General features: G+C 33.3%; 4 protein-coding genes across 5 annotated transcripts; 2 read left to right on the top strand and 2 right to left on the bottom strand.

Moving 5' to 3' along the window:
* The first annotated feature begins 6,437 nt into the window (after positions 1 to 6,437).
* LOC140866835 (3-ketoacyl-CoA synthase 11-like) lies at positions 6,438 to 8,995 on the top strand. Its single transcript, XM_073271889.1, has 2 exons — positions 6,438 to 6,577; positions 7,170 to 8,995. The coding sequence occupies exon 2, from the start codon at positions 7,188 to 7,190 to the stop codon at positions 8,721 to 8,723; it is 1,536 nt and encodes a 511-aa protein (XP_073127990.1). The 5' UTR covers positions 6,438 to 6,577; positions 7,170 to 7,187; the 3' UTR covers positions 8,724 to 8,995.
* A 981-nt stretch (positions 8,996 to 9,976) lies between these two features.
* On the bottom strand, positions 9,977 to 11,496 carry LOC140861292 (uncharacterized). The gene is made up of 3 exons (XM_073264301.1): positions 10,872 to 11,496; positions 10,593 to 10,761; positions 9,977 to 10,067 (listed from the first exon to the last, which is right to left on the bottom strand). Exons 1-3 carry the CDS (start codon positions 11,494 to 11,496, stop codon positions 9,977 to 9,979), a joined length of 885 nt encoding a protein of 294 aa, XP_073120402.1.
* Positions 11,497 to 12,318: 822 nt separating this feature from the next.
* LOC140861291 (uncharacterized) lies at positions 12,319 to 13,584 on the bottom strand. Its single transcript, XM_073264300.1, has one exon. The coding sequence runs from the start codon at positions 13,582 to 13,584 to the stop codon at positions 12,319 to 12,321; it is 1,266 nt and encodes a 421-aa protein (XP_073120401.1).
* A 3,334-nt stretch (positions 13,585 to 16,918) lies between these two features.
* On the top strand, positions 16,919 to 23,164 carry LOC140866834 (probable boron transporter 7). 2 transcript variants are annotated; one of them, XR_012144980.1, is made up of 14 exons: positions 16,919 to 17,037; positions 17,125 to 17,207; positions 17,366 to 17,552; positions 17,645 to 17,783; positions 17,859 to 18,024; positions 18,119 to 18,285; positions 18,375 to 18,548; positions 18,629 to 18,724; positions 18,815 to 18,931; positions 19,032 to 19,339; positions 19,424 to 19,703; positions 19,803 to 19,937; positions 20,055 to 20,151; positions 22,901 to 23,164. XR_012144980.1 is itself a non-coding variant. In XM_073271888.1 (13 exons), exons 1-13 carry the CDS (start codon positions 16,934 to 16,936, stop codon positions 20,076 to 20,078), a joined length of 1,980 nt encoding a protein of 659 aa, XP_073127989.1. In that variant the 3' UTR covers positions 20,079 to 20,284. The 2 variants fall into 2 exon arrangements, 1 of the variants encoding a protein (XP_073127989.1); XM_073271888.1 differs by lacking the exon at positions 22,901 to 23,164 and having other exon boundaries at positions 16,934 to 17,037; positions 20,055 to 20,284.
* The last annotated feature ends 1,661 nt before the right edge of the window (positions 23,165 to 24,825 follow it).

Here is a 24,825-nt window from a genome sequence, read left to right as displayed (position 1 = left end):
TTAAAGGGTAGTAAAAGAAAAAAATATTGTTCATGTTTAATATCTCATACTAAACTTAATTAAATTTTTAAAAACTTGGCGTTTTTCAAAACTTTAAACTCAGCTCTGCTTCCACCGAAGACAAATACAAATAAATAAGGTTTCCGTATAAAGCCAAGAGATCGATGATTATTTATATTTTTTACAAAAATATAAAGAAATAAACGCCTAAAAATAATAATATCTTAAGCTATAGGAAACAAAGTGGAAATTGGTAATTTGTCCTCACCATGTATATTGTATAGTACAGCATTATGATTGTAATTGACTTCGACACAGTCTTCAATTCTATTTCTCTCGGAATCAGACTCACTCGATTAATTATCATAGTTTCGAACAAGGTTAGTTAATTAGTGTCTGATCGATATTTGTGATCTACCTTTGTTTTGATCAACTATTAATTTCTGTGTTTTTCTGCTAGCTCTTTGTATGTGTGTGTGTGTGTGTTTTTTTTCATTGGTCTTTAATTTTAAGCAGTTTTTTTTTTCTTTTTTGAAGGAATACATTATTTTTCCTGGTTTCTTTGAGCTTAAGGATGTGTGTGTGTGTATATATCAATCTTGTGATTTATATATTTTTTATTGTATTGAAATTATTAGTATCTAATTAATTAAAGGTAAGTAAACTAATTATTTTTATCTTAATCATTTCTGTATACTTGATCAATTTATAATATTGATTACTTTAATGTAAATATATTAAGAAATTCATAGCAAAATATCGATGAAATTAAACAATTATTGAAAATAATGTAAAAGGAAATATTATTTTATAGAAAAATTTTGAACAGATGGATTTTCTATGGCTTCTGCTTTCTTTTGTTTTTTTCTTTCGGAAATTAGATTGGTGGTCGTGGATGTTTGAAATTTATTAAAAATAACTTATAATATATTAAAACTTAAATGAAGTTTTAAAATTTTATAAGATGTCAAAAATTATTTTAAAAATAAGTAAAATTTTTTGGATAAACTTATTTTAAAAAATTAAGATGTAGATATTTTTTGACAGTTTATAAGCTGTTTGGAAAAAAAAATTACCAAACAAATTTGACACCTTATAAGCTCTTATTTTGTAGAGTTACAAGCTGAGCTAAACACTCTCGAACGTGGAATAAAATAGAGATACAAACAATGTAATGAAGTTTCATGATTGATATAAATATTTTCACATAAATATATATACACTTGCCTGGAACTTTAGTTTAGGAGGTCTCCCACTCATGAAAAACCTACAAAATACAACACATACAATCTTTTTAATATTCAATTCATATGATATGTGTTTTAATTGTTACAAATAAAATGGAAAATACAGCATACAAATAAGTAATTAAATTCAATACATGACATGAAATACAACATTAAAAATGAGATAATACATACATATAACAAAAGTTTTTTATTCTATACATAATAACAGCATTGGATGTTCTAAAATCATTTACATGTTGAATTTCCAGCATATATAGCTACATCACCATCAGAAACACAAATTGACGATGGGATCCAAGTTTTCGATTTTTGAGAATAAATCCAAGGTGGAAATCGAAATTCGCGTGTTCGTCCCTCCAGCCCGGCCCGACAGGTACAAGAAAATCATCAGAGTGAAACCCGGAGAAACTAAGCTGTTGAGGATTACAAAACTATGCTGTCAGGCTACAAATTTAAACCTTGATGAATATCCGATATCCCTGATGATTTTCTTGGATAATATTTATTCCGGGACAACAATTTATATCCAGGATATCGAAAAATACGCTAAAATCCTTGGCTATGTCGACAACGATGGTCGTCTCCATCTCAAAGGCATCAGAATCAAGTTCCCTAGCCTCTGCATATTCAGGTACACTCCATATTTTATATATATATATATATATCTTTCGAAAAAGAAAAAGAAAAGTACACTCCATATATATATATATACGTTTTAATTCTATGCACATGCATATTCTAAATAATTTCATATTGAATACATATATATATATATATATAAATATATATGTAGATGCCAACCATATTCCAACTTTTTTCGATGGTGCATGGCACGAGGGCATGTGACCTGAATTTCTGCTACTATACTTTTGCCAGCATCGATATATATGCCCTTGCTACTCTAATTTGCTGGATCAGTTAATTAAATGCATTTTAGTGGTCTCTTAATCAAAAGCTTTGATTAGTTTTACAAATTCGACGTGCTTTGGTGATTAAAGAGCAGGATTTTTTTTTTTTTTTGGGCAGGAGAAACAGGAGTTACTGATCATACTTCTGCCTTGGTCTCAAAATGAAGCTCAATGGGATTTGGGAGAACTGGCTCAGGCTATAGCTAGCTACTTGTGTTGTGAAATTTGAAGTACGTTGTGTTATTGTGGTATACATGTGTAATAGTGAAGTGATATATGTCAAAGCAATGTATTGTGTGGTTTGTTCTTGTGTGTGAGATTGGACTAGTTTATGTCCCAATAAATGAAGGCTTGTAATAATTTACTCCAACATGTTTAATATATACTAGTCACTGAGCACATGCATTGGGTGTGTAAATCATAATATATAAATATAATGTATTGTATATTTAATTTTTTTAAAAAAAATTTAAAGTACTTGATTTATCCTTATTTTTTGTGTTGTGGATTTTTTCCTAAATTTGTTAAAAATTTAGTTGTTGTAGAAATTTAGTTTCAAAAAAAATTGATGAAAAGCGAGATGATAAAATAAATAATAAAAGAAAAAGGTGAAAGAAATGAGTAAGGCCATCTCCAAGGCTACGCCAAAATGGTGCAAAACACCATTTTTTTGACCTCCAATGGGGGCGCTATTTTTTGCGACATTCTGCACCAAATTTGGCGCACACTTTTGGCCTACGCCAAATTTGGTGCAATCTTTTCTTTTTTTTTTTTAATTTTTTTAATCCTTTTTATTTGTTTTTGATAATTATAAATAATAGTTAAATATTTAATTTATTGTTTTAGTAATTAAATATTCAAAAAAATTTATTTTAATTATTTATATTATTTAATCAATAAATATTTATTTTAAATAATAAATAATATTTATCAATTTTAATAATTTTCATATATTAATTTGTATTATTTATAAATTAAGTTATATAATGATAATTAAATCATAAACTTAAAATTTATTATATATATGTATTAAAAATAAAATATTTTTTAATTAATAAAAATATTAATTAAATAATTTGTAAAAATAATTATTAAAGAAAAAAATTTATAAAAACAATATTAATTATATATTTTGTAAAATATGTTGAATAAAAGTAATTAATATGTGAAATAAAAGGAATATTCTTGAGAATATTTTTTTTGGTGTAAGATTTGGTGTAAATGGATTGGAGATAAATGCTATATTTGGTGCATGAATTACACTATTATAGTGCAAAACTTGCACCAAAATGGTGTTTGTGGTTAGAGATGACCTAAGAGATGGAGTTGAAAAGTGAGTACTATAGGGGCATAAAAGGAACAAATCGGGAGAAAATCACCATGACACCAAAAAATGATTTGTATAGGCCTCTCAGACTTAATAAAATAGTAAGATATATGAGAAAACTGTAATTTTGGTCCTATCACTTTGCGATTTCGGTTTTCTATGTTTTCATATTTCATTTTTAGTCCTGCATGTTCCGATTTTTGGCAATTTTAGTCATTTTTCTTTGAAAATGATTACGTGGCACTATACACGTCACCTTCAATCAGTACTGCATTGGTAGCACATCAGCGCCATATCGAAAAAAAACTAAAATTGCCAAAAAAAAAAAAAACAAAGATAACGAACTAAAACTGAAATCTGAAAATATACAGAATCAAAAAAACAATTTTCTTATATATATGGAAAATTTCTTATCTAATTTCAATGAGCACACGTAGAGCCCATTTGGATAGGAATGTAAATGAGCCGAATAGTTCGCGAGCTGTTCGGGGCTCGGTTCGTTAAAAGCTCGTTCGAGCTCGTTTAATGAGGCTCGTTAAAGCAAACGAACCAAGCTCGAGCTTTACAATATTCGGCTCGTTAGCTCGTGAACATGCTCGTGAACAGGCTCGTTAGCTCGTGAACAGGCTCGTTAACAAGCTCGTAAGTCATCTCTAGACGAAAAAATAATAGTATTGATATTTAATTTATAAATTTACACTTTACTTATGAAAAATATTGAAAAATCTATAAAAATTAATTTATTAAAATAAAATTACAAATTTTAATAATAATAATATTAAATTTTTTTCAAATATATAATTTAGTTTTTAATTAATTTAATGAATATTTAAATTAATAGTTTAAATATATTAAGCTCGTTTAGGCTCGATAAAAGCTCGAATAAGCTCGTGAGCCATGAATATATTCGTTAAATAAGCTCGGACTCGGCTCGGTTATAAATGAACCGAGCTTGAACATTCAAAAGCACGGCACGGCTCGGCTCGGCTCGGCTCGGCTCGGCTCGACTCGTTTACATCCCTACATTTGGATATTTATCAACTAAAAGTTGTAACAATTTTATGATTGAATAAATATATTGAAGGTTGAGTTACTAGAAAAACACTTGAAAGCTTAGAAATAAGGAATTTTAAAAACACGTTACAAATCTATCCAAACACACGTAAAACAATTAAAACAGTTTTCTTTTTTTTTAAAAAAAAATAAATAAATAAACGCTTTTCCTTTGGGCTTCTTATCAATAATCCAAAAGAAGTGTGTGTATCAATTGAGTTGTGATGATCCTTGAACAGCTGTGTTGCCAGAGTTGTCTTGTGGTAAAATCGATTACTCGGCCCAAGACCAAGGCCAAAGCCCAAGCCAATTCTCAATCTTGCATAAATCCTCAAACCCTAATCATGAAAACCGAAGCGGAGAGAGCCTGGATCTGCTGAAGCTGGTTCCGACCCCTCCAATCTTCGTCAGCTCATGGTCTCCACTGTTAGCCAAGGATTTTGGCGTGAAAGGTTTGTAAAATCTCCCACGCCAAAATCTTGGGCTATCAGAGGATGGAGGGATGGAGATTAGAGGTGATTCGGGGCTCACACCTCAATCAATCTCATGTTCTCTCCCACTCTTTCTTTTCTTTTAATTTATGGATTTTTTTTGGTGGATGTATCAATCTTGTTTGCTGTTGATGTCTGCTTCCATTATTACTTCACATCTGCAGGCCATTTTTTTTTTTTTTTTTGTAAATAAATGAAATGAAAAACAAATATATTTATTATCATTTGATCACCATCTGGAAACACAAATTGAACTTATTGCCAAATAATGGAAACTCTATATCCTCAATCCATTTTCTTGTAAATGTAGTGATGTGCTTGCTTCTATCATGGAAGATGAGACCTTTTTTGGTTTGCACTATTTGCAAACTTGCCATCAACTCCAATCTTGGTTGCCTCTTCTTGTGCTACACTTGACTCCTTCAACAAACTTAATGCAACTTAAATTCGATCTTCTACCCTTATCAACATATTCCATTTTCTTATCAAATATTTTCTTGATCTAAGAATATGGACTGATTGTAATTTGTTATCATCTATTATTGAGAGACGCGTATATACATGTTTGGACAAAACCAATTGCTACTTAGATAGAACGTGTCCTTCTTGAATGAGTTGAATTCTACTAGCAAGGACTTGTCCACCCCTCGATAATTTCATCCAATTTGGATTCTTGTTTTTTTTTTAATTCATTACAATTACAATTATTATTTTTGGAATGAAAATTGTTAATATTTTTGTGATACACGAGATGTTAGGATTTTTTTATTTTTTTTTTTGAGTTCAAATTTGGTCGACAGCCGACCTCTTGACTTTTCAAAAAATCCTTGTGTTATTGGCATTTCCCAATTTCCTGCCAGCTGCTTCCTACCACCATTGTTATTTATTACAAATTTACCATTTCTTTATTAGTTATTATCCAATCACGAATTTCAAAGTTAAGAGAATTACTTTCTATTTTTTGTTAAAAAAAAAAAAAAAAAGAAGCCATGAATAAGATTCTCTCTATCCTAAACTTTTGCTTGGTTTTCGTATTTCAATATTTGAATTTAATGATATCATAAAAGACATATTAAATTCAGTACATTAAATGAAATTCAACGTTGAGGAAGCGATGATATATCATCATAGAATAATAATAAAAAGAAAGCCAAGTAATTCGTGCGCACGTTGTGACTTGTGCTTTTAAATGGGATTTTTTTAATACATATTTTTTTTGGTGTGAAATAATTCAGACTAAATGAAAATTAAATATATAAATAAATATTTAGTATGTAAATTTATCTATGGATAATTTCATGGATATTCCAAAAAATGTATTTTAGGCTTGTCAAAAAAATAAAATAAAAATGAGAGCTATAGGAAAATTGAAATGGCAATTGTTTCACAGTTGATATTGGCCCCACCACAAGCCAGCATTTGGTTGTATATTATTGACGCAGTCCCCTCCATTCTCTCGGAAGGAATCAAACTCCTCTCTCTTTCTCTCTCTTCCCACACACTCCAATCATTCATACATTCAAACGTTCATTTCTTCACGAGAAAAAGGTTCGTGCTTTGTGATCTCCCTCTGTTTCGATTCAAAGTTTACGCATCTTTTTTTTTTCCATTTTTGTATGCATTTCTGGGCATGAAATTTGGTGCATGTTTCCCAACTTCGGCCATTTTTGTTTGTTTGCTTATTTTGGTGACGCGGGGTCTTTGATTTTATTATGCAAGAGAATGCGTAATCGATGTATTTATATATATTCTTTTGAGAAAAGATTCGATTTTTTTTTATAAAAAAATTAGAGTTTATCTGAGCGAGAATGTTCTGTGTTCCTCTACCGAGATCCAGAAAATGTAAGTAATGGAAGTTGAATTAATAGGGACTAAGCGTGGATTACCTTGGAATTTAATATGTTGTTTCCTGTCCAGAACTTAGGTAGTGTTTGGATTCCTCGTAGGGAGGGAAGGAAAAGCTCAAAATTTTCTTTCTAGAAGGAATCCGAACACTAACCAAGTCTTTTTGGTGACTTTATGGTGGAATTTGCTATTTCTTGAATGTGGTTCTTTGTTGAGTTTTGTGGTTTGCGTTTGTACTAGTTTCGAGGTTGTAAGTTTCTCATATATCTGAGTCTTGTTAAATTTGTGTCAACAGAGGTTAAAGATTTTGAAAATGAATGAATCCGAGGCAAGCACGCCCTTGGTTCAACCCTCTTCTTCTCGCAAGCTTCCGGATTTTAAACAGTCGGTTAAATTGAAGTATGTGAAGCTTGGATACCATTACCTCATAACCCATGGGATGTTCCTGTGTTTGACTCCTTTGGTGGTGATTATTTTTGCTCAATTGTCCACATTTTCTCTCCAAGACCTCTACGTTCTTTGGGACCATTTGAGGTTCAATCTCATATCGGTGATCGTGTGCTCGGCCCTCTTGGTTTTTCTATCGACGGTTTATTTCCTTACTCGTCCTCGACCTGTGTATCTTGTGAACTTCTCTTGTTATAAGCCGGAAGATGATAGGAAATGTACTAGGAAGATTTTCATGGAGAGATCAGGGTTGACTGGTGCTTTTACTGAGGGGAATCTTGAATTCCAAAGGAAAATTCTTGAGAGGTCCGGACTGGGAGAGTCTACTTATCTCCCCGAGGCTGTGTTAAGGGTTCCGCCAAATCCGTGTATGGCGGAAGCAAGAAAAGAAGCTGAAACTGTAATGTTTGGTGCTATTGATGAGCTTCTGGCCAAAACCTCTATGAAGCCAAAGGACATTGGAATTTTGATTGTGAATTGCAGTCTTTTCAATCCGACGCCGTCTTTGTCTGCCATGATTGTTAACCATTACAAGCTTAGGGGGAACATAGTTAGTTATAATCTTGGTGGGATGGGTTGCAGCGCTGGATTAATCTCGATTGATCTTGCTAAGGATCTTCTCCAAGTGCATCCCAATACCTATGCTCTAGTGATCAGCATGGAGAATATTACTCTGAATTGGTATTTCGGAAACGAGAGATCTATGCTCGTTTCAAATTGTCTCTTCAGGATGGGAGGGGCTGCCATTTTGCTGTCAAACAAAAGATCAGATCGCTGGCGGTCCAAGTATAGATTGGTCCACACTGTCCGAACCCACAAAGGATCGGATGACAAATGCTTTTCTTGTGTCACTCAAATGGAGGATCCCAATTCGAAAGTTGGAGTTTCTTTGTCGAAGGATTTGATGGCAGTGGCAGGTGATGCCTTGAAAACCAACATCACAACATTAGGTCCTCTTGTGCTACCGATGTCTGAGCAGTTGCTTTTCTTCTCAACTTTGGTGGGGAAAAAGCTATTCAAGATGAAGCTTAAGCCTTATATCCCAGATTTCAAACTGGCGTTCGAGCATTTCTGCATACATGCTGGTGGAAGGGCTGTGCTTGATGAACTCGAGAAGAACCTTCAGCTTTCCGACTGGCACATGGAGCCTTCAAGGATGACTCTCTACCGATTCGGTAACACCTCTAGCAGCTCTCTCTGGTACGAATTGGCATATTCAGAAGCCAAAGGAAGGATCAAGAGGGGAGACAGGGCGTGGCAAATAGCCTTCGGTTCTGGATTTAAATGCAACAGTGCTGTGTGGAAAGCTCTTAGGACCATAAATCCGGCGAAGGAAAAGAGTCCTTGGATAGATGAAATCCATCAGTTTCCTGTCGAGGTTCCTAAGATGTCATCTATCTAAAATTCTCTCGAATTTTATCGGTTTGCTTAATATGCAGTTACCTTCTCATTTTCTTGTCTATTTATTTGTTTTGAACGGGTCTGTGGAATCTGCTGTTGCCATTGCAAAGCCTGAGGGAGGAGAGTATTATTTGTAGTTCAATTTAGATGAATTTACTTAACAAGTTTCTGTACTCCAAGTGGTAGATGAGCATTCTTGTTTGAGAGTTGGAACTGTATTTTTTTTTACTTGGGAACAAGTTTAGGCATCTAATTATTGGTGGCTTCTATTCATGCTGTTTGTTTGTTTGTTTTTTTTTTTTTGTTTGTTTTTTTTTTTTACAATTAAGCTTATGTTCAAACCTACTCAAGATGACTCTATTTTGATTGCAAAATTTTAGATATTTATATTTTTTTTACAATTAAGCTTATGTCGGAGCATGTGTTAAGACTCATTGGTTTGACCCACTCCGCTGCTGGAATAAGTGAATTGGGTCTACAGTTTTCTAACCCATCAAATGACGGATCGTTCGTATCGTCTAATGTTGGGTTGCATCGGGTTACGGATCAATTTTTTCTAACTCATTAAATTACACATAAATCTGTCGAGTTGGTCTGTACCGATCTAAAATAGGAAGATTAGGTTGGTTTTTTTTTCGACCCGCTTAATTGTGAGTTGTAACATTTGTGAACCGATCCGTCCTACTGACTCATTTTTGCGCGTCCACCTCTGACTCCAATGAGTACTATTTTGTGTTCGAGTCAGAAAGAATGAATGCTCAATACTCAATAGTCAACAACGTGATTTCGGTTGAAAATAAATTAGCAAAATTCATAAAAAATTTTCAAAACGTGCGATTCTTCAATTTCTATTCTTTATTTTGTTTTTTTAGGTATTAAACGAAAATACGAATCAGCATCGTGATATACATAACAATTAACATCATAGTTCGATCAAGTAGACCTCATACGAGCTCTTTCTTCATAATCTAACGGGGATGCAATGCGAGTTGTGCACTACTGAGACGATTCAAATCAAATCCCATGTTTATTTTGTGGTTCGTTTTAACGAAGACAAGTGATGCTGCCAATACACAATATCCAAAACACCAAACGCGACGGCATCTCTCGCATAGTTTGGATTTTGGAATCCTTGCTAGCGTGTGGAACCCACTCACACTTTCTTATTTAATTAATTTTTTTTTTTAAAACAATTCCTTCATTTATTTAAAAATAATAACTAACTCATTAATGTTTTTAAGAGCATCCGCAATGCTATCTCGTTATTAACACAATAACACTCTCCACATCATCAAAAGTCATGGGTCCCACTGTTAATAACACATCCTTCTTTCCACCCACAATCCTATTAACATTAACACTCATTATTTATGGGTCCCACATTCCACTCAACATTATAAAATTATTTTATACTAAATAAATTCATTTTTTTTACATTTTATAATATATTTATAATATTATATTTTAAGTTTTAATTTAATTAATTTTAAAAATAAATAAAATCATTTTAATATATTTATTCAATACACGAAATTATTAAATTCAAATGCAACAATAACTTTTAAAAAATAACAATTCAAAGAAATTAAAAATAACAAATACAATATTAATTCACGGATTCATGTTGTTGCAATTCCCCCAGATATGCTCCACTAAGTCCGCGCGAAGTTGGTGATGAACTTGAGTGTCACGTAGTTCTGAATTTGTCCGAAGATAATCCTGAAAGCCTCGGTTGGATCCTAGGATAGGTTGTGCAAGTTCATCCGCTTCATCGTTGTACCAATCTATCACGTGACCTCCTTCGTCCTCAATAATCATGTTATGCAAAATAATGCATGCTAACATTATTTGTTTTAATTTTTTCCTATACCAATAGCGAGCTGGGCCTCTGACAATCGCCCATCGAGATTGGAGCACACCAAATGCCCGCTCGACATCTTTTCTTGCAGATTCCTGTCTTTCCTTAAATAACTTTCTCTTGGGATCCTCCGGGCAAGGAAAAGCCTTAACGAAAGTAGCCCACTCGGGATATATTCCATCTGTTAAATAATAACCTTTCGTATATGTAGCACAATTGTTGGTGACCCATGTCCCCTTGTAAATTGACCTTTCCAAGCAACCGGACAATTTTTCCATTTCCAATGCATACAATCAAGGCTACCCAACATGCCAGGAAAGCCGTGTCTGTCATCATGCATTTGAAGAAGACGTTGAACATCATCAGCATTTGGTCTTCTTAAGTACCTATCACCAAATATTTCAACCAAGTATTCACAAAACTTGAAAAGACACCTGATTGCCGTGGATTCACCCATACGTAGGTACTCATCAAGATGATCTGCAGGGACTCCGTAAGCTAGTTGACGAATCGCAGCGGTGCATTTTTGTAGTGGTGACAACCCTTTTCTTTGCACAGCATCTTCCCTTTGTTGAAAAAACGTCGAATGATTCTCTAAGGCAGTCACTATGCAAAGGAATAACTCTCTTCGCATTCGAAACCGTCTTCGAAATATTCCATCATGATACACCGGGTTTGTAGAGAAATAATCATTGACGAGCCTCTCATGACCGGCTTCACGATTTCTTTGGATGAACCTCCTTCTTCTGCGTGTTTCTCTCCTCTGATATGCTTCCATAACTTGTTGGTGTTGTTGAAGTACCATTAACATCAGATCTTCTACCGGATCATCATCTTGCTCATCGATTTGAACATGTACTTCTTCTTCGCTTGTCGAACTGGAACTTGACCTAGAGCTGTCTGTGGAATGAGACATTTTCGGAGGAAATATATTGTTGTATATGTGTTTGTGAAATTTATCTTAGTGAAATGCAAATATCTTAGCACAATGTGTCTATATATAAAGGATATCTTGCAACGACTAGTTTCCAACGGCTATTTTGCAACGATTAGATTCTAACGGCTAGTTTGCAACGGATAGTTTCTAACGACTATTTTGCAAAAATAGTTTAATACATTCATCAACTTTTTCAAATTGTATACTTTAATATATATTCTTTATTTTTATATTATTTTAATAAAAAAAGTCTCAAAAATTTATTATAGTAGATACCTAACGTGGCTTGCATTCTTAGAGAATCCACATAACTTGAGCAATCCAACAACTTTAATAATTATACCAATTCCACCATATTTTCTTTCCTTTTTTGTTTAGCCGTGTCTTTTATCAAACTCATTTTGCTTCAAAGATTAGATTATTTGCTTAGCACCATATATTTATATATCTTTGAAATCTATTAATTAAATCAATATGTTTTGAAAATATAATTTTGTTTATTTTGAAATAAGTTGTAAGTTGATTTTATTTGTAATCTAATAAGTCAAGTTATTGGATAATTAGACATTTGATATTACTACTTTGTAATGACTAGTTTTCAAAGTTGATAAAAATTTTAAATCACGATAATTGGAACCACAGTAATTAAAAATTACAATCACTCGAAACCACAATAATTAAAAATTACAATCACTCGGAAATACTACATTACAATCACTCGAAAATACAATAACTAAACAATACAAATACTTCGAAATGCAATAATTAAACAATACAATCAATTGAAATGCGCAAACCGTGTTATATATTCCAACTGGACCTGATATCCTTGCACAAACATTCATGTATGATAAGTTGCTCAGTAGTCATTTCCGAGGTGTCTTTGTTCAAGATCTCGTACTCCTTCAACCTCAATCGACGATTCTTTGCTTCTGCATTGGACAAGGAAGCTTTTGCCTTAATCTTCTCAACTTCAAGTTGTTTTTGTTTCAGATCGACTTCAGACTTCTTTACGTTTGTGTACTCATTGAACTTTGAAAAAATACTGTTATAGTTTATTGTCAGATCCTCCATGGTCGATTTGACTTTGTCTTTTCCCTTTCTTTTTGCAGCCTTCCTACCCATTGGACGATTATCTTCGTCATCTATGTCTACGCTCACATTTTGGTTGGAAGATGTGTTGCTTGCTCCTGACTCAGAGGTCCTCGTCTTCTTTGTGGCCACAAAGTGATCATCGGATTGTGGAGTAAACATTGGACGATCTTTAACAATTCTCCACACATGCTCGAGGTTGAACGCAACACCATTGTGTTCTTCGCGATATTTTTCATACGCAAACCTCAATATGTCTTCATCACTGTGACCACTGCGATATAAACTGTAAATACTATTGTAATTTGCGTTGAATAGATTTATCTTCTTCTGGATTGTGTTGTGCCAATGTGACCGTATAACATTAGCTTTTCTGCTGTTTGAACCTGCAGGACGATTGTCATTGTAGTAGCTTGCGACACGTCCCCAAAATGCATCTGCCTTCTGGTCATTGCCGATTATTGGATCATCACTGATTGTGACAAAACTTCTGGCCAAGACCTCATCTTCAACCTTTGTCCAAGTCGAACGCTTTCTCGTACCCTCAGCATTCGGAATCGTTTTTTCTAAATTCACCACCTCGATTGGGGATTCACGATCGGACAGTTGAGTCTCTGGGACAAAAGTCGGAGATGCAGGTTCAGTCGGCATCGAAGATGAAAAATGCGTACCAGTTGTGTATGGGGTACCAAAGCCTTGAAGAACTGGCGGCGTGAATGGTGGATGACTCGTGTTTTGCCAATATTCGGCTGGAAGGGGTTGTGGTGGACCTCTGGAGGTATAATTCGGATGGCTCATAAAATTTCCAAATCCTGGGAAATTTTGAACGTTTTGTGGAGGAAACTGCATATTTGGAAATGGATGTGGATATTGATGAGTTGGTGGAATTTGTGGATTTTGGGAAGATGCATTTTCTTGCGAGTTTTGTGTAGAATTTAACAAATATGTAAGATATGCCCTCGTATTTTCATCCATTTCGGATAGAAAATAATATTTCAGAAAAGAGTAAGAAAGATATAGGAGAGAATGAAAGTAGAATTGAAGAGTGTTGGAAGTGGAATGAATTTTGGTGTTAGCATTGAAGGGTATTTATAGATGAAAATTCTAACTAGCCGTTATAATTTATTTATTTATTTATTTTTTTTATATTAAAAAAAAAATTAAATAACAAAACAAAAGTTTCCGTTAAAAAATGTACTAGTTTGACACAATCTGACAAATAATTGAATATATTACCGTTATTTATTATTATTTAAATTAAAAAAATTAAAAAAAAATAAAAAAATGAAAATTCTAACTAGCCGTTAACTAGTCGTTATAATTTATTTATTTATTTATTTTTTTTATATTAAAAATAAAATAAATTAAATAACAAAAAAAAAGTTTCCGTTATAAAATGTACTAGTTTGACACAATCTGACAAATAATTGAATATATTACCGTTATTTATTATTATTTAAATTAAAAAAATTTAAAAAAAAATAAAAAAATAAAAATTCTAACTACCCGTTAACTAGCCGTTATAATTTATTTATTTATTTATTTTTTTTATATTAAAAAAAAAATAAATTAAATAACAAAAAAAAAGTTTCCGTTAAAAAATGTACTAGTTTGACACAATCTGACAAATAATTTAATATATTACCGTTATTTATTATTATTTAAATTAAAAAAATTAAAAAAAAATAAAAAAAAATAAAGTAATGCAGGTGCAGACGCGTGGGGCCCGCGTCTGCACCTGCCCACTCTCTTTCTGGCGCGTGCTTGCACGCGCCAGAAAGAAAATGATGGGGCGTGCAAGCACGCCCCATTTCTTGAAAAAAAAAAAAAATAATATGATGGGCGTTCACAGTTGTGAACGCCCATCTCTCTTTTATTGTGGGTGGGTGTTAATAACACCCACCCACAATGCTATGAACACATTCATAGGGTGTTGTGGATTGTGGATGAGTTAATACATGAATCATGGCAAGTTTTAATTTTTATTGATACAGTATTTGCTTCCTGTCGAATCTCTTCCATAAAAAATAACTAACAGTGTGATAATCTCAATTATCATTTTTAAATGTATTTAGGGATAGTGTTTTCACACAGATCTCAAACTCGAGATCCTATAATTTGTACCTATCTGTAATTAAAAGTGTTAGAATATGCTAGATTCGTCGAATTGACATGCCAAAACTCGTCAAAATACATGTAGGTCGTCCACTGACTTGACCCGTCCGACCACCTAAAATAGGTGAGTTGAGTTAGTGTTTTCCCAACCAACCTAAAAAGTGGGCCGTTCTGTCTCGCCTAATGGTGAGTTACGACGAGTTGTGGGTCGGCTCGCCCCACTAACCCGTTTTGATACCTCCACCTATAATCATATTCTTTCTAGTCTATGTTCATATGTCAAAATTAAAATCACAAGCAATATCTATATATGCCAAGTAATTTCTGGTTCATGCACCGTCGCTTTTCATTAATCATTAATTAATAATTAGTTGTTTGTTACACTCCTCTCTTGTATTTATTATTATGAGATCCTTAATATCGTAGTCATAATTGTACAAAAATCTAGTCTATGTTCATATGTCAAAATTAAAATCACAAGCAATATCTATATATTTTTACTTTTTTTTTTTTTTATTTTTTTACATAGAAGTATCAAGTAAGATGTATTATGAGCCATAATACCAATCCGACGTCGTTTGCTATCTCCGTTAATTGCGAGGCGATTCGCCGTATGGCACAATGCTTTTGGAAACGTTTGGAGTCCAAGTCCAGCTGTATGGGACAACTGTTTTGAAAATCTCAAGTGGCCCCTCTTATTCAATGAAAATTTGGATTGACCCATGAAGTTTTTTTTTTTGAAAAGATAAACATATATTATTAAATATATTTAGTATCTATTTCAATTCAGTCGGATCTAAATGACCATTCTTCTCACGTAAGTGTTATCCAAATGAGATGAATTGCTGAATCCAATGTACCGCAATCTGTTTAAGAAAACGAAATATAGCTAAATTTTTTTAGTTTTAGTAATATTTCGCTCAAATCAAGATGCGTATGGATTCGACGAACGTTAAATATGGCATAAATATTAGATGACAAAATTTGAAGGACCAAATTATAATTTCAAAAAAAGAATCAAAGTACCAAATGAGAATAAAAGTAACTACAAGGACTTTGGGCGCTGAAAGGAAAATGAGGTTAATTTTCACAGAGAGTAATTTTGACAGCAGGCCATTCCGCGTTTCTCGACTGCCTATTTATATGTGAAACACCCATGCATTCACAGTCGTCGTCTTCTTCTTCATTTTCACTCTCTTCTGAACTACAAGAAATGGCAATGCACACACTATTTGAGCAATAATCACTGGAAAATAGAGAATATAAGAGGAGAAAGAAACAGAAACAGAGCAAGAGTGAGCTTCCTTTTTTTCCTTTTTCCATTTTATTTGAAGTTCTTAAGCTCCCCATTCCCGGCGGGGTTTTGCCGCCGGGAAAAGATTGAAAATCCCATTTTAAATGAACCCTTTTCTTCATTTTTGTTCAATATTTGTGTAATGTTTAAACTTGAACCAACCCGCATTTCTATTTTCTAGTGAATGTGTTGTGTGCCATGTGAGGGTGTTAGAAGCTTGGATTTTGTTGTGAGATTTCACTTTTCTTGATGAAGATTTGATGTATTATCTATTCTTGGATTTCCGTGTGCAATGGGCCAATGGCTAAAGTAAAGTTGCTTGCGTTTTCCCTCCCGGAAATGTCTCATTTCCCTGTTTTTTGCCCCCCAAAAATGCTTGGCATGAAAGAAAGGAGACGAAATGGAGATTATAAAGAAATATTAGCGTTTAATGCTCAAGAAATGTGTTCTGACATAGTCTGGTTCTGTAAATTTGTTTGCTTTTCATGGAAACACCTCATATATGCGGTTTATGGATATTATATGAGTGAAGTCATGGATAGATTGTTAGCCTTGTGAGAATTTTGGACTTTGCCAAAGGATGTTTTGAGTTAGTCTCCAGGGAAAATGTAGAATGCGTCTCTGATTTCTGCAAATTTAATTCAAGCAACTGAGCATGCGTGCCCGGTATTTTAGTTTTTACTTTGTGACTCATTTAACAACATCATGTGTGTGGAATTTAATTTATTTAGCTACAACTTGGCTTTAAAAAAAGATGGTTTGTTTCAATCTTGAAAGTGTGAGCAAAGAGCCTCATTTTCGTTCTTGATTGTTTTAACTATTTGTTTGTTCTGTTCTTTATGAGTGAATATGTAAGTTTGTTTCGTAGATTGGCATTTATTGATCATTTTAGTCTCCTCAATGTCATCAGACACGATGGATCACTTAAAAACTCCATTTAAGGGAATTGTCAGTGATGTTAAAGGGAGGCTCGCATGCTACAAAAAGGACTGGATTGATACTTATGGTTCTGGTGTAAGGTGATTTCCTGAAATGAAATATTTTCAGGCACGGTTTGAGTTAATTGGTTATATGATTTTGATAATTGTTGCCATTTTACGTGTCAGGATTCTGGCTCCGACGGCATATATTTTCTTTGCTTCTGCACTACCTGTAATTGCTTTTGGGGAACAATTGAGTAGAGAAACAGGTGAATGTTGCATTTTTTTGGCTAGCCAATTACACATCTCTGATCTTTTGGTAGTGCAGTTGGCGAAGCCAAAAGGGTTGCACAACTTTTATATTTTTATGCATTTTTAACACCAGTAAAAAATTTAACCAATGAAACTTTATTTGTTTGTGCCATAGATGGGAGCTTGAGTGCCTCTGAGACCCTAGCTTCCACAGCAATCTGTGGGTTCATACATTCGATTTTTGGCGGACAGCCATTATTGATCTTAGGAGTTGCAGAGCCAACCATTATAATGTACACCTACTTATACAGTTTTGCCAAGAAAAGCATAGGCAGAGAACTATATTTAGCCTGGGCCGGATGGTATGCAAAATTTATTCTTCTATTGAGGTTGAGTTGAACACGGAGAGCCTTTTTTCTAATAATTTGTGCACATAATTTTCATTTTCTGACAGGGTCTGTGTCTGGACAGCATTGATGCTCTTTCTTCTTGCCATATTCAATGCCTGTACTATCATAACTCGATTTACCAGAGTGGCTGGGGAACTTTTTGGCATGTTGATCAGTGTTCTATTCATTCAAGAGGCCATCAAGGTACCATTTATTTGCTCGTACAATAATGCTTGGATAACAATAAATGCACGTAGCTTGATTATGTTTAAATCGCAGGGTTTGGTGAGTGAGTTTCAGATCCCAAAAGGAGAAAATGAAACTGATGAGAAGTATCAGTTTCAGTGGCTCTACTGTAATGGTTTACTCTCAGTTATATTTTCTTTTGGCTTGCTAATCACTGCATTAAGAAGTAGAAAAGCTCGGTCCTGGCGCTATGGCACAGGTCTGCAAGATAATCCAAGCAATGAACTCTCTCAACTGATTAAATTGTATATATATATATATATATATAACTTGACCTTTCTTAATGTAAACAGGATGGATTCGCAGTTTCATTGCCGATTATGGGGTTCCACTGATGGTTGTGTTATGGTCCTTATTATCTTATGGTGTGCCGGGCAAGGTTCCTTCTGGAGTTCCAAGAAGACTCTTCTGCCCTCTTCCGTCAGACCCGAAATCTTTGTATCACTGGACAGTTGTTAAGGTCTGTTGAGTTGGATCATGTCAATTCTACATTGGCCTAGAAACCTTTAAAACGAAATACAAACATCATTTCGTCATTTGGAAATGCAGGATATGGGCAAGATTCCAGTGGAATATATCTTTGCCGCCATGATTCCAGCTCTGATGATCGCTGGACTATACTTTTTTGATCACAGTGTAGCTTCACAGATGGCACAACAAAAAGAATTCAACCTGAAAAATCCACCTGCCTACCATTATGACATCTTGTTGCTCGGATTCATGGTAACTTGAAATCACAAGCTTCTTAAATTATCATATTCATTAATGCAGGTCCTAAAAATGGTGAATACATTTGATTATAGACTTTAATTTGTGGATTACTTGGAATTCCACCTTCCAATGGTGTCCTTCCGCAATCACCTATGCATACTAGGAGTCTTGCAGTCCTCAAGAAACAGGTGGGAGATGTGATTCTGAAGAAATCTTTCACTCACCGTTGGAATATGTGTATAATAATTCACTGAAAAATAATGTTACTCGGCCTGCAGTTGATTCGGAAGAAAATGGTGAAGAGTGTGAAGGAGTGCATGAAACAGCAAGCCAGCCACTCAGAGATTTACGGTCGACTCCATTCTGTATTCATTGAAATGGACAGAAATCCCTGTGTAAGTTTGCACTTTCTAGCATCTTTTCTTGTAAAGATGCATCTTTGTTCAAGGTCCAGTAATTATTCTGTTGAGTTGACATATGTAATATTTATTGCAGAATGCTGTAGACAAAGAATTGGCAAACTTGAAGGAAGCTGTCCTGAAATATGATGATGAAAAAGGACACTTTGATCCTGAAATTTGTATCGATCAACATCTTCCTGTTCGAGTAAACGAGCAAAGAGTGAGCAACTTGCTGCAATCAATACTCGTTGGGTTAACTGTATGCATAATGCCTGTGATCAAGATGATACCTACTTCAGTTCTATGGGGATATTTTGCTTACATGGCCATCGACAGTCTCCCTGGAAATCAGTTTTGGGAAAGGATTCAGTTCCTATTCGTCCCTCCTGGCCGACGATTCAAGTAAGCATATCATAAAATTCAAGAAATTTAGATATCTTTTATTATCATATATATATATATTGATCATGATCCTTCAACTGGCAGAGTTCTTGAAGGTTTCCATGCTTCATTTGTGGAGACGGTACCTTTCAAGTACATCCTCATGTTTACGCTCTTCCAATTCGTGTATCTTTTGATTTGCTTCGGGATCACGTGGATACCAATCGCTGGAGTTTTGTTTCCACTCCCATTCTTCCTCTTGCTATGCATTAGAGAACACGTTCTTCCGAAGATGTTTCCAATCGACCATCTTCAAGAACTTGATGCTGCTGAATACGAAGAAGTTATTGGCCGTCCAGTTAGAGCAAGGAGTCTATCTCTTAAGGCACATCTCTTCTCCATTACACAATACATACATAAAGTTTTTGGTTTTTTACTATTTCTTTTGCATTGCATGAGTGAATGTTGGTGTATTATTAAACAGGATATAGATTTACATGATATTGCCGAAGATGATGCAAGTCATGATGTATCTTCTGCTGAGATATTGGATGACATGACGACACGTAGAGGCGAATTGAAACACCGGTCTGTTAGTTTCAACGAGAGGCACCAACAGGTCAGGATCTAACATTGAAAATATATAACATGCTTCCCATTTTAGAGAACTGGATAGTGGATACCGAGTTTGACTTGATAAAATATACATGGTTGATGGTTTTAATGTTGATTCTAGGTCTTCCCAGAAGTAAATTGTTGAGTGCAGTAAGTGACTCAAAATTTTCTCAAGAATATGATTCTCACCGTATCATGGGAGGTCTGTCACACTGGAGGTACCACTAACAACTAGAATGAAAGTGATTTTTTTTTGCTTTAAATATTCGTGTCATTGGTTGTCAATGACCCTTTATTTTTCACATATCAAAATGTAAAAAATTTTGTAATATAAAATATTGTGACCAAATAAATGTGTTTGAAATTTTATATTTATATTAAATATTAAAACATAGTGTATAAATAATTAATTTTGAGATGATAATTAAACATAAATGAAAAAATAAATACACTTTCATTACTAGTGATGTAATAAATCACTACTTAAGGTTTAATTCATTAAAATTTTAATCTCTTTTTTTCTCAAAAAAAAAAAAAATGTAATCTCTTTTTGCCTTTGTTTTTCACCTCATTTTTTGTATAATTGTGATTCCCATACATATTTTTTTGATGCATATACAATTGAGGGCAAAGTTATAAATTCACAACGAAAAAATTTTTATCCACAATTCATACTTTTATGGTAGAGAATCGTTATTTTACAAATGAATATATACATATAATTTATTTTATTTCTCATTCAATAATAATATTGTTCCACAATTTATCTAGTCGTGACTACAAATAACCATGATTTTCAATGTTTTCATGCTTGATTTCCAACAGATTCATTTCTTTTCATCTATTTTTTCTTCCGGCTTCCTTTGATCAAATTCAACAATGTTTTCATTATATATCGTGGTTTCCTTGTTATCATTGAATTCAATGTTGATTATTCACTTTATTTGAGTTGTTTTCCCTCGTTGTCTTCTTTTGTTTGTCTTATCATTGTTCAAGCATCATGTCTATCTCTTTCTTTTTTTTTTTTTTTAATTTCCTCCTTATTTCAATAGTTAATATTATTATTTAGTAATTCCACAATTTTCGCCACCATTGACAAATTATCATTTTTTTCTACAAATAATTTTCTTTTTTGAAAAATATTAAAGAAAAACTTGTGTAGTTGCTTGATGATTTATAAAGAATAGTTTTCTATTTCATCTAAGTTTTTCTTGAAATTTTATAATCACGATTATATGTGTGGCAAGCATATAATATAGATATAAAATTAATATAATTCAAATATTAAAAATGCATTGCACAATTATTTAAGAACTATGTAGAAACTAAAATATACATCATAATTGAGATATAAAGATTAAGATATTATAATAGAATTGTGGTGGAAATCTTAAGAAATAAATGGTGTAATTCCAATTCCAAAAGACAAAGTATGGTAATCGTGAATAACTTTTACTTAATTAATTAGAAGTTTTTCAATATATGTGCTTAATTAATTACAAATTTTTATTATAGTATGTTGATAGTTGTTTTTTCGTATGAGCTAGTGAATAGTGATGAGTCTTTATGAGGGTCTGATCCAAGAACAGCTCTGCTACAAGCTCCGTAAAACCTCGCTAACGTCCGGACCTCGATTATAAGGCTAAAATCCTAATAATATAAGGATGTGTTTGGTATGAATGATTGAGTAGGTTTGTGTGGTGCTTTCTAGGCTAAACCTTCGTTTGATTCATTTTTTAATAAACCAAGCCAATCTATTCTTAAAAGGATAGAGTGGTTTCCAGAAATACCATTCGTCAGCCCAAACAAAAATTCCACTATTCTCTTTTCATCTTCCCTCCCCCAGCGGAATCCATGGCGTCAACACTACATGCTTCAAAGATCTAGCATATGTTGCCAAATCGTGATGATAATCGAGTAATTAAACATCGAAGGGGATAGTTTTTAAAAAGATAATTAAATTTTTTTTGACAATCGAAAAAATATTTCATCCTGAAATTGCAGAAGTACCTAACTATTTCTCACCTTAATAAGCATCGATTTAAAGTTCATCGGCTTGAGAGAAGATTAGATGGGGCACCTCGGATCTTCCTCCATAACCATGATTGTTGCTTACAATTAATTTGTATATTGTGTAAAAACCCAAGTGCCGAAGCGAGCAGGCCACAGGGTATTTGATGATAAATCGTGATGAACCAAATGTTGCCTAAAAATGAAACGCATCGGAACACATCCAAACACACACCAAAGGATCTCGTCGCCTATTTATAGGCAAGGGTTCGAAAGCTTCGAACTTGTATAAATGCCACGTCTCGAAATGTCTCCGATCGAAAGCTTCGATCTACTTTTCGAAAGCTAGCTCCAATCTTACATGATTTTATGAATAAAAAACAATTAATAAGAAAAATAATTAATAAGGACATCAACCTAAATTCATAATTAAAACCAGAAACGGAGGGAGGGCCCCCCTCAATTTTTAAGCAGAACAGGGGTCGGGGTGGAGGGAGTGGGGTTGGGGGGCGCGAGTGGGCCCAAATTTTTTTTGTTATTTTTTCTTTTAAAATAAATATAAAGATTAAAAAAGTTAAAAGAAATAAAAATCATCTAAAACGTGAGAAGACAAACTAATAAAAAAGCAGAAAACAAGTGGGAAGCTATCTATTTCAGTCTTTCTCCAAATCCCTAAATTAAAAAAACTCTCGACCAAATTTCTATCTATATTTCTTAGATTTTCGGAGTTTCATCTTTGATTTTTTATATATACCGACACACAGTAAGTTTTTATTTTTCTGTACTTTCTCAATTATTGATTATTGATGAGTTTGAGATTACAAAAAAACGTCGAATACAACTCAAAATGGATAAACATAATAAATAAGTTAGTAAATATGGAATTTTCTTATCTGTTTTTTATTATATTATTTGTATCATAAGATTGAAGTAATATTTTTTTGTATTATTTTGTAGATTTGATTTCTATGGATAATACAATGGATGAGACATCGAAAATTTTGGCAAAGTTTCTATTTTTTTTATGTAAGTTTTTTATTTTTTGTTTGATGATTTTTTTATTGCGTTGAAGTAATATTTTGTCGGGATAAAACCCAAATACGTCCTTAAAGTTTCCTAACTTTCCCAAAAATATATTAACACTTTATTCGTTCCTAATTATGTCCCTTATTTAACAAATAATTTCCTTAATATGTCCCTCAAAATAAAAATTGCCTATAATACCCTTATTCTAACAATTATAATTAATATTTCCTCTGAGCTAACAAAATGGTATCAGAGCCTAGGTAATTTTATTCAGACTTTATATTATTCATTAAATCATACTTTTTTTTGTTGAGAAAGAGATTTTCAACAAACCATGGATTCAAACGAGAGTTTGAACCAGAAGGATTTCATTTATATGAAATCCCATAAACAAGTGAATCTATTTAAAATAGATTCTTTACAACAGAACTTAAAGAGACTTAGGTCTTTTATACTCTCTGAAGAGATTAAGAAATATGATTTCTAATTCTCAATTTCTAGAGATCACACCAGATTCCTCTAAACTCTACGGAGATCTTAGAGAAATTCAAAAGACGGTACAATATTACAGTAATCAGCTGTATGAAATACCTCGACAGATTGGAGAAATCCTTAAAAAACAAGAAAAAATTCTTGTAACTCTAAAGGATCTTCAAACAAAAATTATAAATCTAGAACATACTTCTGGTTCTAGAAAGGGAAATACAGGAGGAAGGTTACCACTCTCGTTTGATACCGAACCTCTGTTACATTAGAAAGGTAAAACCAAAATGGTTCAAAAACCTTTAACTGATGATGAATTGATGATTAATCTTATAAAGACAGTATCATAGAAAAACACTATCTGATGAATACTTTAGAAAGATTAAATCTCGAGGATCTACAAGATCTTGCGGATTCTTTTTCGAATCTTAAAGTAGTAGATCTAAAAATAAATTCTCCTGAGGGTGAACAACCCATAGGGAATCCCCCGAGATATGTGGTTAAAACAGAAGAACCACATAGTGAGTTTCATGTTGGAGAAAATTCACATCCAGCAGGAACCAGATCAAGAAGGAGTAATATACCAATACATCAAACTCGTTATGGAAAAATCGTTTTAGACCCGATACATTCTTATGGGGTTATGTTAAACCTGGATGTTCTGGACTTCAAAAACAGAGAAGATCTTATAGATGATTGGACATCAGCCATGAGAATAGCAGCAGGAACTTTAGATCTCAATAAAGAAGGATTTATCAAACTTCTGGAAATGAGTCTAATGGGATCTGTCAAGATAGCTTGGGAAATGACCATGCCAGAAACCAAGGAATCAATCTTAGCAGGAAAATCACTTAGCGATATTGGAGGAAGAATGACCACTCTTTTTAAAACATAATTCATAGGAGTAGACTATTTCAATAATCAAGATACAGAGAAAAAGAGAAGATATACTCAAGCTCTGTATAGCCTCAAATTACATGATATCTGTTTAGTTGATGAATATATTATGTTATTCACCAAATACAGATGGAATTCGGGAGTTGAAGAAAATATAGCCATTCAGCTATTTTTCGCAAAAATACCAAACCCTTGGAGAGAAATGCTGATAAAAGAATACGTTCCAGGTAATCTTGATACTTTGGCAAGACGCGCCTCTTTTTTGAAAGGAAAATTGGCGGAATGGTGTCATATGGCAGCATTACAGAAGAACTACAAGAAAATAAGGGGTATTAACAAGCATACTCCTCTATGTTGTAGAGAAAATGATCTCCCTACGGTTATAGGGAATAAATCACAAGGATTTAAAAGGAAGAAATTCAGAAATAATCCCTACAATAAAAGAATGAAAAGTTCTTGGAAACCAAGAACATTTT

This window comes from Henckelia pumila, chromosome 4 (genome assembly GCF_033568475.1).
Source record: "Henckelia pumila isolate YLH828 chromosome 4, ASM3356847v2, whole genome shotgun sequence".
NCBI classification, from domain to species: domain Eukaryota; kingdom Viridiplantae; phylum Streptophyta; class Magnoliopsida; order Lamiales; family Gesneriaceae; genus Henckelia; species Henckelia pumila.
Note: the sequence above shows the minus strand (reverse complement) of the source record. Positions and strands in the feature narration are given on the sequence as shown.